Source organism: Solenopsis invicta, chromosome 3, assembly GCF_016802725.1.
Source record: "Solenopsis invicta isolate M01_SB chromosome 3, UNIL_Sinv_3.0, whole genome shotgun sequence".
Taxonomy (NCBI): domain Eukaryota; kingdom Metazoa; phylum Arthropoda; class Insecta; order Hymenoptera; family Formicidae; genus Solenopsis; species Solenopsis invicta.
This window is the reverse complement of record NC_052666.1, coordinates 15,493,170-15,505,752: the sequence shown is the minus strand read 5'-3', so window position 1 is coordinate 15,505,752 and position 12,583 is coordinate 15,493,170. Positions and strand designations below refer to the sequence as shown.

The 12,583-nt window shown below is 31.4% G+C and overlaps 1 protein-coding gene across 5 annotated transcripts in view; it reads right to left on the bottom strand.

Moving 5' to 3' along the window:
- Nucleotides 1-12,583, bottom strand: part of LOC105195920 (M-phase inducer phosphatase) — an 88,614-nt gene that overhangs the window by 18,079 nt on the left and 57,952 nt on the right. For 4 of the 5 annotated variants that reach the window (XM_026140321.2, XM_026140322.2, XM_039447682.1 and 1 more), the window contains one exon: nucleotides 7,509-7,630. In XM_026140321.2, the coding sequence (XP_025996106.1) occupies nucleotides 7,509-7,630 (122 nt within the window). Of the gene's footprint in view, nucleotides 1-3,442; nucleotides 7,025-7,508; nucleotides 7,631-12,583 lie in introns of those variants that run through there. The other variant, XM_039447684.1, reaches the window with a different exon arrangement.

Genomic DNA, 12,583 nt, shown 5'->3' with positions numbered 1-12,583 from the left:
AACGGAAAAACTTTAGGCATTAACAACTGAGTGCTATGCTATCGGTCTCGTGTGCTATCAAGATCCGCCCGGGAGTAGTCGTATATGGATGACATTGTGTTGATAACAAAAAATAAAGAGAAAATACAAGCTATGATAGGTACGTCTAACAAGGGGAGGACCAGGTGAGAGACCCTGGGATTTTGATCCCAACTTTTTTAGTTATTTTGGAGACAAAAAAGAATTTACGCCTCCTGGCGTTTCATCGAATAGGCCTTAGTTTCGAAATAATAAATTTGTGAAAATTGGCCATACCGCGGCGCGCCATATGAGCCTTCCCGGTAACTGTTCTCGCAACCAGTGCAGTCGGCTCCGTGCGTTAGGTGCTTGCTTTACAATTGTAAGATTCGCTCCCAGATGTGTGCAATATTTTTTTTCTTTTTTTCTTTTTAATAAATGTATTTATTTATTTTGATGATATTAATATAGTATGCAAATTTCTAAAATAGAAAACTTAATTTAATATTATTTTTTAAACTTCAATTTAAATTTAATTTGAAGGGAATTTGAATTCAAGTAATATTTGAAATAATAAATAGGTAATAATAATAATAATAATAATATATAAGTTATTTGAAATGGATAACATATAAAGGCAATGTATCTAAATTTTCAAATTGTTTAAATTTAACACTGGTAAAAGAAGCGGATATAAAATGGTAAATAAACGAGAGGTTTTTAATCCCCTTAATAGGTATGTAGTCATTTACATTCACATTCAAAATCAGATGTTTGTTTATTATTCTTCTTTTACAATTAATTATTTTAAAAACTAGAATTTTAAAATACTGTTAATATTATTTCCAATTAAATTTTAAATTAAACAATTTGAAAATTTAGATACGTTGCCTTTATATGTTATCCATTTCAAATAACTTATATATTATTATTATTATTATTACCTATTTATTATTTCAAATATTATTACTTGAATTCAAATTCCCTTCAAATTAAATTTAAATTCAAGTTTAAAAAATAATATTAAATTAAATTTTCTATTTTAGAAATTTGCATACTATATTAATATCATCAAAATAAATAAATACATTTATTAAAAAGAAAAAAAGAAAAAAAATATTGCACACATCTGGGAGCGAACCCGAATCTTACGATTGTAAAGCAAGCACCTAACGCATGGAGCCGACTGCACTGGTTGCGAGAACAGTTACCGGGAAGGCTCATATGGCGCGCCGCGGTATGGCCAATTTTCACAAATTTATTATTTCGAAACTAAGGCCTATTCGATGAAACGCCGGGAGACGTAAACTTTTTTTTCGTCTCCAGAACAACTAAAAAAATTGGGATCAAAATCCCAGGGTCTCTCACTTGGTCCTCCCCTTGTAAGTGCTTTTTGGTAGACAGATAATTAAAATAGTGTCCGGACAAAACAAAGATAATGGTTTTTAATAAAAAAAAAAAAAAGAAAAAATGGAATAATGGAAAAATAGAAAAATGGAATTGGGGTGAGAAAAAATCGAAGAGATACAAATGTTTAAGTATTTAGGTATTTAGGTTTCATATTAAATAATAAAAATAATTATAAGGAACATATAAAGGAGTTAAGTGGAAAAAATAAAATAGCGACAAGGAAAGTATGAGGATTGGGGGAGAAAATATGTAGGAACAATATAAAGAGAAGATAGATTTTGTTTACGTATCTGGTGCAAAGTGTTATGGCGTATGGAATAGAAATTTGGAGATGGGTAGAGATGGAGAAGTTAGAGAAACTAATGATGGATCATGTTAGATGGTTATTTGGGCTAAAATTTTGTACATCAAGATATATCATACCAAAAGAACTGTTGACGGATAAATTAAGAGTAGGATTGGGAATCAGAGCCAAGAAATATAAAAATAAAATTAATGAAGAGAAGGCAGGGGAAATAGTCAAGAAATGTTGGTGAGAGAAAGACTACTATAACTGAGATGATACGTACAAGAAAAAAGAGAATTTACAATAGGAACGGCTGGAGAATAAAGGTTAAAGAAGTAAAAAAAGACGGAGGAGATGATTTAGAAATAGAAGTAATAGGCAGAGAAAAGGATACTCAGAGACAATGAGAGGAAAGTATAATAGCAATGGCAAGATACAATAGGAGATATAGAAAAATAGAGTTAAAAAGTAGGTTGTCAAAATATTCAGAAAGTAGAAGTATAGAAGATACAAGTAGAGGTAATGAAATAAGAGCTATGATGAAATTAAGATGCCAAAATCTAGAATAAACTAACAAATATTGGTTAGAAGTACAATGGGTGTGTATATTTTATGAGAAAGACAGGGACTGTTTAGAACATTATGTTAAAAACTGCAAGAAAATTCACGAATGGTTTACGGATTTAGGAGAAGACAAAGACAGTGTAACAAAGCAAATATACGAAGAAGACTTACAATTAGATAGGCGGAAAGGAGAAATAGTAAAGAAATTATGGAAAGAAAGAGAGAAAAAGAACTAAAAACGAAAAAGGAGGTGACGAGAGAAAAAGGGAGAATGAATAGTGACAATAGAAATAAGCAGTAATAACAAAAGGTCGAATAAGTAGAATAAGGTAATATAAGATAGTTAAGAAAAAAGTAGGCTGTGAATTAGTGAAATTGTGTAACAAAAATGGAGACTGTAAAAAGACTGTGAATCAAGGGAGGGCGTAATACTAAGAAGATTGTAAAATCATGCAAAAAAGTAAAAATACATATAAATAGAAAGGTAAAGTTATAGCGAATAAAAAATATAGGATAAAGACAAGATGTAATAAGAAATAGAAAATGTAAATGTAAAAATGTAAAGGCAATGTAAAATATTTAGTCATAGAATAAGTAAGGTTTAGGTATAAGTATAGTTAGATATAAGCAGCGCAGAACGGTAAATGAATGGATAAATGAATGTTTAGCTTCGACGTAAACCAAGTCTCCTTCTTGGCTAAATTGTATGCTGAAGTAATAAAGATTATTATTATTTACATGAATACAGTTAAGCAGATAAGTGCTATTTATAATGTAAAGTTCTTATAAAACACCGAACATATGATAACCGTTTGACAGTTATCTGTTATAACATTCATAGAATAGACGCGAATATGTTTTTTCAGCAATCATGCAAAAATTAAAAAAAAAAAAAAAAGAAAATCCTTGTAAATCATTATTTTAAAAATACTAAAATTTTGAAAAATAATTTTAAAATAATTTAAAATAATTAAAGAGTGTTGTTTGCGAATCAAGCTTTGCTCGCTCGAGTTCGACGGAACAAACGGCTGATTTCGCTCCGCAAGAACGCGGAATGTGCGTGCGATACAGAGGCACGTATGGGTAGCGCCGTAAGGATGGAAGAGCGCCTGACTGAGCGCAGGCAAGAGAGTGAGTGAGAGTGTTCTTGCAAAAGCAAGGAGTATGGTAAACAAGAACAAGCGAGAGGATAAGTGTATATGGAAATGAGAAAACGCGAGCAAGAACAAGAAGTAGCAATTTTAAGGAATAAAATGAGATTAACGATTAGGAGTCGACATGGGAGAGATAGAGTGAGAATTCTCAAATACATTCACAGAGTCTTTACACACACTCAAATAAACTCAATTTATTAATGTCAATTAATGTTTAAAGAGCAATCACAAGTAAAACATGAGATATGCTCAAAATCAATAACGCACTCGCGCACGTCACGCGGAGAATGATCTCCGATCGTCAAATAACGATGTAAACGCAAGACTTTCTCAGCGGTAAGTTGGAGTCGCGTTCTCGTCCGCTCGCACTAGTTGTTAACAATAAATGTTTTAATAATTGTGCACTAGCGCGAGTGTATGTTATCACATCAGTTCTCACTTAAAGTTCGGCTCAGTTGTTCGATGACTCACTTCGCGAACGCGATCTCGTTCGAATGACTTCGCTAGAGCTTGTGCCCGAAAATCAGTAGAAATTCGGCTCGTTCCCAAATTTTTCTAGCCGAAAAGGGTAACCAATGTTCTAGAACGTTCAGTCGGAAACCGCTTCACGCTTTTTCTGTGTGCGAATATAGGGTTTCAACACACCCGTAAATATGTTTTGAAATCGGCTCACGTGGAAAACTCATGCAAACGAGACTGATTTCGAACGATTCGATGTTTATAATAAGAATAAGGAGAATAATCGTTATAAGCGAGACGAAAATAAACAATTTGAAATACTTTAATTTTGAATAAGCGTAAACGATTTGCCAAACGGAATTACAAAGAAGGATACTTAATATATAATCGCGTGAATCTAATTTGACTGTAATTTGCTACAATCCTTAACAAGTGTAGAATTTAAAAATAGCAATCATTTAGGACTTTTAAATCGGAATCGCAACCTGATCGTAGCATTGGTGATCAATCGACCAAATTCGATTGTATTAGGGTCAGTCAAATAAAAACAAGACAGACTGTATAACGAGCATAGTACGGACGTTAGTAATCCTTTTCCGTGTGTTTTTGGACGTGACCTCTATTAAGAATTAGGGGAGAACGGCACGAATATTCACAGCTGTGTCATTTGTTTATTAGACGTGCTCGAAGTAAAATCAGCGCGTCGTGTGTTCGTCCAACATCACTATGGAAGCCGGGAAAGAACAGTAAGGTGTAGTGCGGTTTTTGACTGCGGAAGAGATGTCAGCAAGTGCAATTCAAACCCAAATGTCTGCTGAGTATGACAAACACAGTATGTCACGTGTGCGTGTATTTGCGTGAAATAAACGATTTTCTCGAATTCGTTTATTCCACGCAAATACACGCGCACGTGACATACTGTGTTCGCCATACACAGCAGACATTTGAACTTAAATTGCATTTCCTGACACCCCTTCCGCAGTCAAAAATCGCACTACACCTCACTGTTCTTCTTTCCTGGCCTCCATAGTAATGTCGGACAAACACACGACGCGCTGACCTCACTTCGAGCACATCTAACAAACAAATAACACAGCGATGAACATTCGCGTCGTTCTCCCCTAATTCCCAGTAGAGATCAAGTCCATAAACACACAGAAAAGGATTACTAACGTCCGTACCATGCTCATTATACAGTCTATCTCGTTTTCACTTAACTGACTCTAATAGAAATGCTAAACTAGTAAAATATTATGAATTATCAGACTCGGAATAATTGAATTTTATCGATTTCAACTGTAATTATATAATAACAATATCATAACATGATCGGAAAACGTCTAATTATATATGTCACTAATTTGTTTTTTGTTTAATAAAATTTTTATTTTTTACTATCATATTGCTCGTTTTTATTCAATACAAAAAAATACATTAAAATCTTTTAAAATTTTATTTAATAGTCGATCAAAATGGAAATGTCTGATTTGGACCAAGTTTAATTTGACATCAGTAATTTCAAATCGGACTGGAAAAAGCGTTTCTATATTTTCCATTCTAGTTCAACACAGGTGAAAGATACGTAAAAATAGTTTAAAGCAAAAATAAAGGGAATTAAATTATCTGTTCAACGACAACTTCGTTTTTACGATCAGGAAAAATGTTGTAAAGATGTCCAAAAAGACGTCTAAGGAATATTTTTATAATGCCTTTTGGATTTCTGTATTGTCAAAGATGTTAAGCATTAACATTATCTTCAAAAAATTACAATTATTACATTATGGATAAGTATATAATATAATGTTAACAAAATAAGTGTTGTGTTAAAGTCACTAAAGGGTGTAAAAACAGTAACTTAAAATTCAAAAATCTTATAGCGGATTAATATTTACTGCCGTCACGAAAAACGTGATTTATTAACTTAAAATCACAGTTTTCCGTGACAGCAGTAATATAAATACATTATAAAATTTAAAATTAATCAGTGTTGTTATATTATTTTACTAATGGTCTTACTAAAACTTCGTTTTACGAGATATGATTTTGTATTAAGACCTTAACTTAGTTTCTGCCTGAAAATGTTGGATGGCGATGTAAACAGTTGTACCAGTTATTATTAACGCATCTGGTACTTTTTTCTTAGTTTTGATATTTTTTGCTAACATTCAGTCAGCACACACTATTATTTGCTTAAACGAAAATTTTTTTGCTTTGTAAAAAATGGAACGCGATGAAGTGTTTTTTCGACATGTGCTTTGCACTACTTTGATTTGTGAAAAAGTGTAGCAGAAGTTCATCGATTACTTGAAGAAAGTTATGGTGATCAAGCTCCATCGCATACAACATGTAAAGAGTGGTATAGACAATTTAAAAGTAATGATTTTAATGTCAATGACAAACCATGCTCAGGACAGCCGGAAGAATTCGAAGATAATGAATTGCTAACATTATTGTATGAAAACTCAGCTCGAACATTAGAAGAACTTGGAAATAAGCTAGGAGTTACTGAAGCAGCTGTTTCCAAACGTTTACACGCCATGGGAAAAATCCAAAAGGAAGGAAAATGGGTACCACATAAATTGTCTGAAAGTGCCATTTACAACCATTCCAATATCAATTCAATTCATATCATTTCCTTGCTTGCTAGACAAAAAAAAAGAGTTTTCTGTGGCGTATTGTAACTGGCGATAAAAAGTGGATCTACTACGACAATCCCAGACGCAAGAAATCATGGGTAGACCCAGGACAACTATCAACATCGCAACCAAAACGGAACATCCACGGTCATAAGATGTTTTGCATTTGGTGAGATCAGCAAGAAGTACTGTACTACGAGTTGCTAAAACCGAACGAAACTGTTACTACCGATGTCTAAAAACGTCAATTGAACAAATTGAGTGATGACCTGTTGCAAAAAAGACCACCAATAGCGAGTAAGAAACACAAAGTTATTCTCCTTCACGATAACGTTCAGCCACACACTGCAAAAATCGTCAAGGAAACACCGACGCAGCTCAAATGGGAAACTCTTCCTCACCCAGCGTACTCACCAAACATAGCGCCTTCTGATTGTTCAGATCAATGCAGCACGGCTTGAGTGATACACGCTTCCGAAATATTGAAGAAGTGCGAGAATGGACGGACGAATGGATTGCTTCGAAACCGACATCATTTTATCGAGATGGTATCGCCCAGTTGCCAGAAAGATGGAAAAAAATTGTAGAAAGTAATGGAAAATACTTTCATTAAAATAATTTGTACAAATTTTTTCCAATAAATGTTTTTTCTCAGCCTTTTACGAGCGGAAACTAAGTTAAAGTCCTAATAGCTCACCATACTTATTTTCAAGTATGTAGCTCGTCATATTTTGATCCGTGAAACAAACCAGAAATAGAAGAAAAAATGTTAATAAAAATAATTTCATAACTTAATAAACATTAAAAATTACGTAGCATATCATTTACATAGTAAAAACAAAAATTTTTCTTGTTTTTACTAGCAATATAAAAAAAGCAATTTTTAAAAAATTATATTCAATAAACAGTTCAATAATAAGTTTTCTTTAATCCTTAAAAATTTAATTCTTCAAGCTTGTTTGATTTTTGTAGAAAACCCTTTATTTTTATGAATATATTTACCTATCATCAATGATCATCTCATCCTTCAAAAATTCCACTATTGTCTCAGTCTTGCCCTGCTGCCAGAATTTCACCGGCACTTGTTGGTATATGTGACGATTTTGTGAAACCCATGCAGAATACTGTAAAAAAATAAAAATCTTTGTATATATTCTAAAATCATTGTTGAGTAAAATAGAATTAATTTATCAATTAATAATTATGCGTAAAAATTTAATTACTGATCATAATAAAAATTAAAATTTGTTAATTGCTTTGAATTAAATCATAGTCAAAAAGTCTTTCTAATTTGATAGTTTGAAAATATCAAAATGTTTGGCATTTTCTTATAGTTATAGTTATAGCTTAACGTCTTAAAAACACAAGTCCACAGTATTTAAGATGAAAAAAAGTTAACAATGCTACAGGCCTTGAAATGGAGCAACGCTCGACTGTGCGCAGAGGAAACTATAGAAAACCAAAAGAAAAGTCTAAGAAATTATTAAATACCAATCTATAAAAATTTATTTAGCAAATATTAAAATAAAAGCTTATTTAGCGATAGGAATTTTTAATGAAAACTATTATTTTAAAAACGTGTGAAACTATGAGGATAAAAATTGGTCTGACAGCAAAAACATTTGCCGACAAGATAATTTGCGATCAAGGTTGATAAAAAACAAAGAAGTGATGAAAAGATACTTGATCAGACCATAGGAACGCAAATGTTACTTTGTTTAGGAATTCTATGAGAAAAAGGAAAATGTGTCATATAGAATTGGCTAGTTGTATGATAAATAGCTTTTTTTACAATACATAAACAAACAGTATTTAAAAACATTTTTTTCAACATTTTTCTAATTAGCCGTCACGATAACTCAAAAATTATGAACAAATTAACTTGATTGACTCTTAATTTTGCATACATGTTCAACAGATGCTTCTTTAGCTCAATCTTTTTAATTCGTGTAAAAATAGAATTTTATGAATAAAAAATAAGTCATTTTTTAAGGAAAAAATCGACATTTTTTTCAAGCACCATTTTTTTATTTTTCAATATTTTTTAATAATTCTGTTATCTGCGTTAGTCACACTTATACAGATTAAGAATTTTTTCGATTTTTTGTTTCAGACAACTGCAACAGCTTGTATCACAGCAGCCATGAAGTATACTTTTTTAACATTTTTTTGAGCGCCACGCGCAGTAACAGATGTGTTACAACTTTAAATAAAAAATTCGTTTTTACGTAAAAAAATTTAGTTCGTTCTTGAAATGTTACTAAAAATACGTAGTTTCAACTTATATGTTTCAAAATAAATAGAAACATATAAAATATTATTTCAGTACGAAGATCTTGCTATGGTTGTCTCGTTCTACCTTATTTAGTTTGTAATATTTTTTTTCAAAAAATTTTCAAAATCAATCTAATTTTACAAAGAAAAAAAAAATTAGAAATATTTTGTTAATTCAATAGCAGTATTAATGAAACAAAAAGATTAAAGACAACACATATGTTTGAATAAATAAAACTTACAATTAGTTAAATCAACTACATATATTAATGAAGCCCGTGATTCGATGTTTAATTAAATCCAATTACGTTTTAATTCATATTATAGCATTTTTTCCAGAGTAGGATCGTCAAATCCTATAGAAAGATCCTTAATCAATTAAAATTTTAATCAATAAAAACAAATCAATTAAATAAATTGTACGTAATTGTAATTAATTCAATAAAATAATTGAAAATAATAATTGAAAATAATTACTACAGATTAAAAAATTAATTGCTAATTATTAGTTTAATTATTAATTTAAAGCATTAATTGATATCTGAATAACATGAATATAATAAATAAAATGATTAAAAGTTAAAAAATAAAGATTATTTTAATTAACGATATTTGATTTATCTTAAGGCGATGCTGGACCGGTCTCTATACGTGTTTATTTTTGTGCACAGATAACTCTTAATTGGCTTAACAGATCGCAAAATCCTTTTACACAATTAAAGTAGTGACAAAAACACAGTTCCGATATTCCGACGGCGGCGTTGTAATCGAATTGCCAGCGAAGCGTATCGCTAGATCATTATAACGACCTAATTTATCGACCTTACTCAGGCTCGTAAAACTTTTTTAGTGCCATGAGAAAATTTTTTATTTTTTCTATATTATAAGTTTAACATTACTTTATTAAATTCTAATTCTGCATTAAACGCATCCGTTTAAAATGTATATAAAATATTGACATATTATGACATAATAGAGGAAAGCATATCTCATTTGTAAAAAAATAAAAAAATAATAAGAATGCAACTGGAAACAATGCTACAATATGATACAATAATTAAATAAAATATAAGAACACTTTAATTTTTAATTGGTATTCCAAATAAATAATATAAATAAATGTTAAATAAACATTGTTTCAAATTTCTGTTTCAAACAAACGATTAATATAAAATAAATACTAAATTAATGCTAAATTAATGTTAAAAATAAATATTCTTTTAAAATATTATTATACAAAAATATTAGAAAATTTTTTAATGCTCTTCTATTATCAATTCAATTAAATTTTCTCAAGAACCCAAAAAATATATTTGCCATGAAAATTTACAATAAGTGTTTTAAAAACGTCAAAAGAACATTAAAATTTTCACATATTTTTTATGTCCAAGTTAATTTAATTGTAGAAAAGCATTTTTGAATTTCTTGATTTTTTTAAATACATTTTACAAAAAAAAAATTTGTCCCGAGAAATCGAACCTGGAACCTTTACCATAGTAATCAAGAATCACGACCGTTCAACCACAAAGGTCAATTTGCAATTCTTCTTCCGTAACGGTACTATAGCTGCTAAAAGTATTTAATCTTTTTCTCGAAAATGCTTGAACAACGAATTCTATTGCAGTAAATGTATGAATAAATATTACAATCAAATCAAATTCATAAAATCAATGACTAAAACCGAAATCCTCTCGTTAATGCAATACTGAAAAATTTTCGTCGCATGGTCGATCGAGATCGGAAATTATGTATCTACAGCTATAACGAGAAAAAAGCAGACAGCTCAAAATGTTAGAGGATACTTGGAGAGAGAAAGAAATAGAAGAATCTACTCCGACTCAACCACGCCGCAGCGTCCAGCAGCCAAGGCGACGAGTGGAGAACTCTATTGTCTTTTTCTTTCTCAAGCGGTCTGTCTTCTTCTCGACCTATCCTCTTTTGTCTCAAGCGTTCTGGCTTTCTCTCGTTACAAGACAAGCTGGCAACACTGCACAACTTAGCGAAACGATTTCAGAATTTTGTTTTGCGTAACCGAGTTGCGACGCACGCGCGGGACATATATGTACTAGTATGTATGTGTGTATATACAATATGGGGCATTCTCCGTCAAAAAGGCCACCCCTGCTGCCCATTTCAATTTTTGAGATAAAATGTTCGAAAAGGGCTTAAAATTTTCGTTGAAATGTCTATTTTTCGATGCCGTTTGGCCTTTTGGAAAATTCAAAATGGCGGACCTAATATCACGGCTAGAATGAAAAAAGCCTTTGAAAAAATACATAATAACGTGAATAAATGTGCAAGATATGACGTAGCAGAGGTCTAATCCTTATGTGTAAGTGTGTGAGTGTGTGTGAGTGTGTGTGTGTGGGGGGGAGGTGGGGGGAAAGGGAATACGCGCGCTCATACGCGTGCGTGTATAAATGAATCACGTAAAAATCCTTGCTCAACATTGTCTGGCTATCAAGACATTTGCATACAAAATTTCGAATCGTTTCATTATCCTTGTCCTGAAAAAGTACGTCACAAAAAACCTACGGTACAGAAAATATTGTTCTTTAAAAAACATTTTCTCCACAGAATAATAGTAAGATTACTTAAAATTACTTTGAAACTTATATTATCTCTCATAACATTTTTTACAATTGCAAATGTTGGCAACAGATTAGTTAATAGAAAAACCGCAAACAGAAAACATACTTTGTTATAGTCAATTATGGTAGCACACTTTTGTTAATATGCAATAATCTTGGTAAAATATATGACAGAGTGGTTAACAGTAAGCAAATGTCGAACATATTAATGACAGACTGTTAACAAACGCCAAGCAGTTTTTTTATTGCAAATAGTGTTAGCAAACATCACGTAAAAATGCAGCAGCATCTGTTGATCAAAATACATAAGATTGACAGTCGATAGCAAACAAGTCAATCGAATATATTGACGACATATTCACTGCATGAACCCAAAAGATCTATCTTTAAAGTCGTACACCTGTGAGTAGTACGCGGTATCGCCGCTAGATGGATGTGGCAGTGCTTATATCTCGTACATAAAAAACTACACATATGGAATAAAAGACACAGCAATATTTTTTCATTTTTCAAATTTTCTCGTCTTGTTTTGGATTAGAGAACCTCATCACAATACATTTATTAGTCACAGAATTTATCGAGTTAATTAATTATAGTTTGCAATTCAGTCAATCAATAAGTTTTTTTATGTTAAATAGAATATTCAACTCACGTTTTTGTCTCTTCTTTATCGACTTTTACTTTTTCTACAATTATTCCAATTATCTCTTACCTGTACCACATCCAAAATAAAAAATGTCGGCTAAATCTCGTACAGATAGATGTATGAATCCATTCAAGAAACTTGGTGAAAAAGGACATTGTGGTAAAGATTTACGAGTGATACCAAAATTCATTCGGGACAAATTTCCTGAGATACCGACTAATTCTAAAATTTGTTGTGCATGTAAAAAAAAAAGTAGGACTGAATATGTTGATATGTCTTTAGATGAATCTAATGATTGCGTCACAAATATGGAATGTGATGGAAGCTCATTAACAATGGATATTGATAACTCAGAGATTTCTTATAATGAAGATAACATTCGATCACCTAGAGAAATTGAATTGGAAGAAATGCTTGATGGTCTTAAACAAAAATTTTCCACCTTGAAACACAATGATCCTTTAAGGGTGCGAATTCTCACTATAGCTCCGTCGTCTTGGAGTGTGAGAAAAATAGTAAAAGAATTTGGTGCATCACGATATTTAGCAAAAAAATCTAAGGAATTG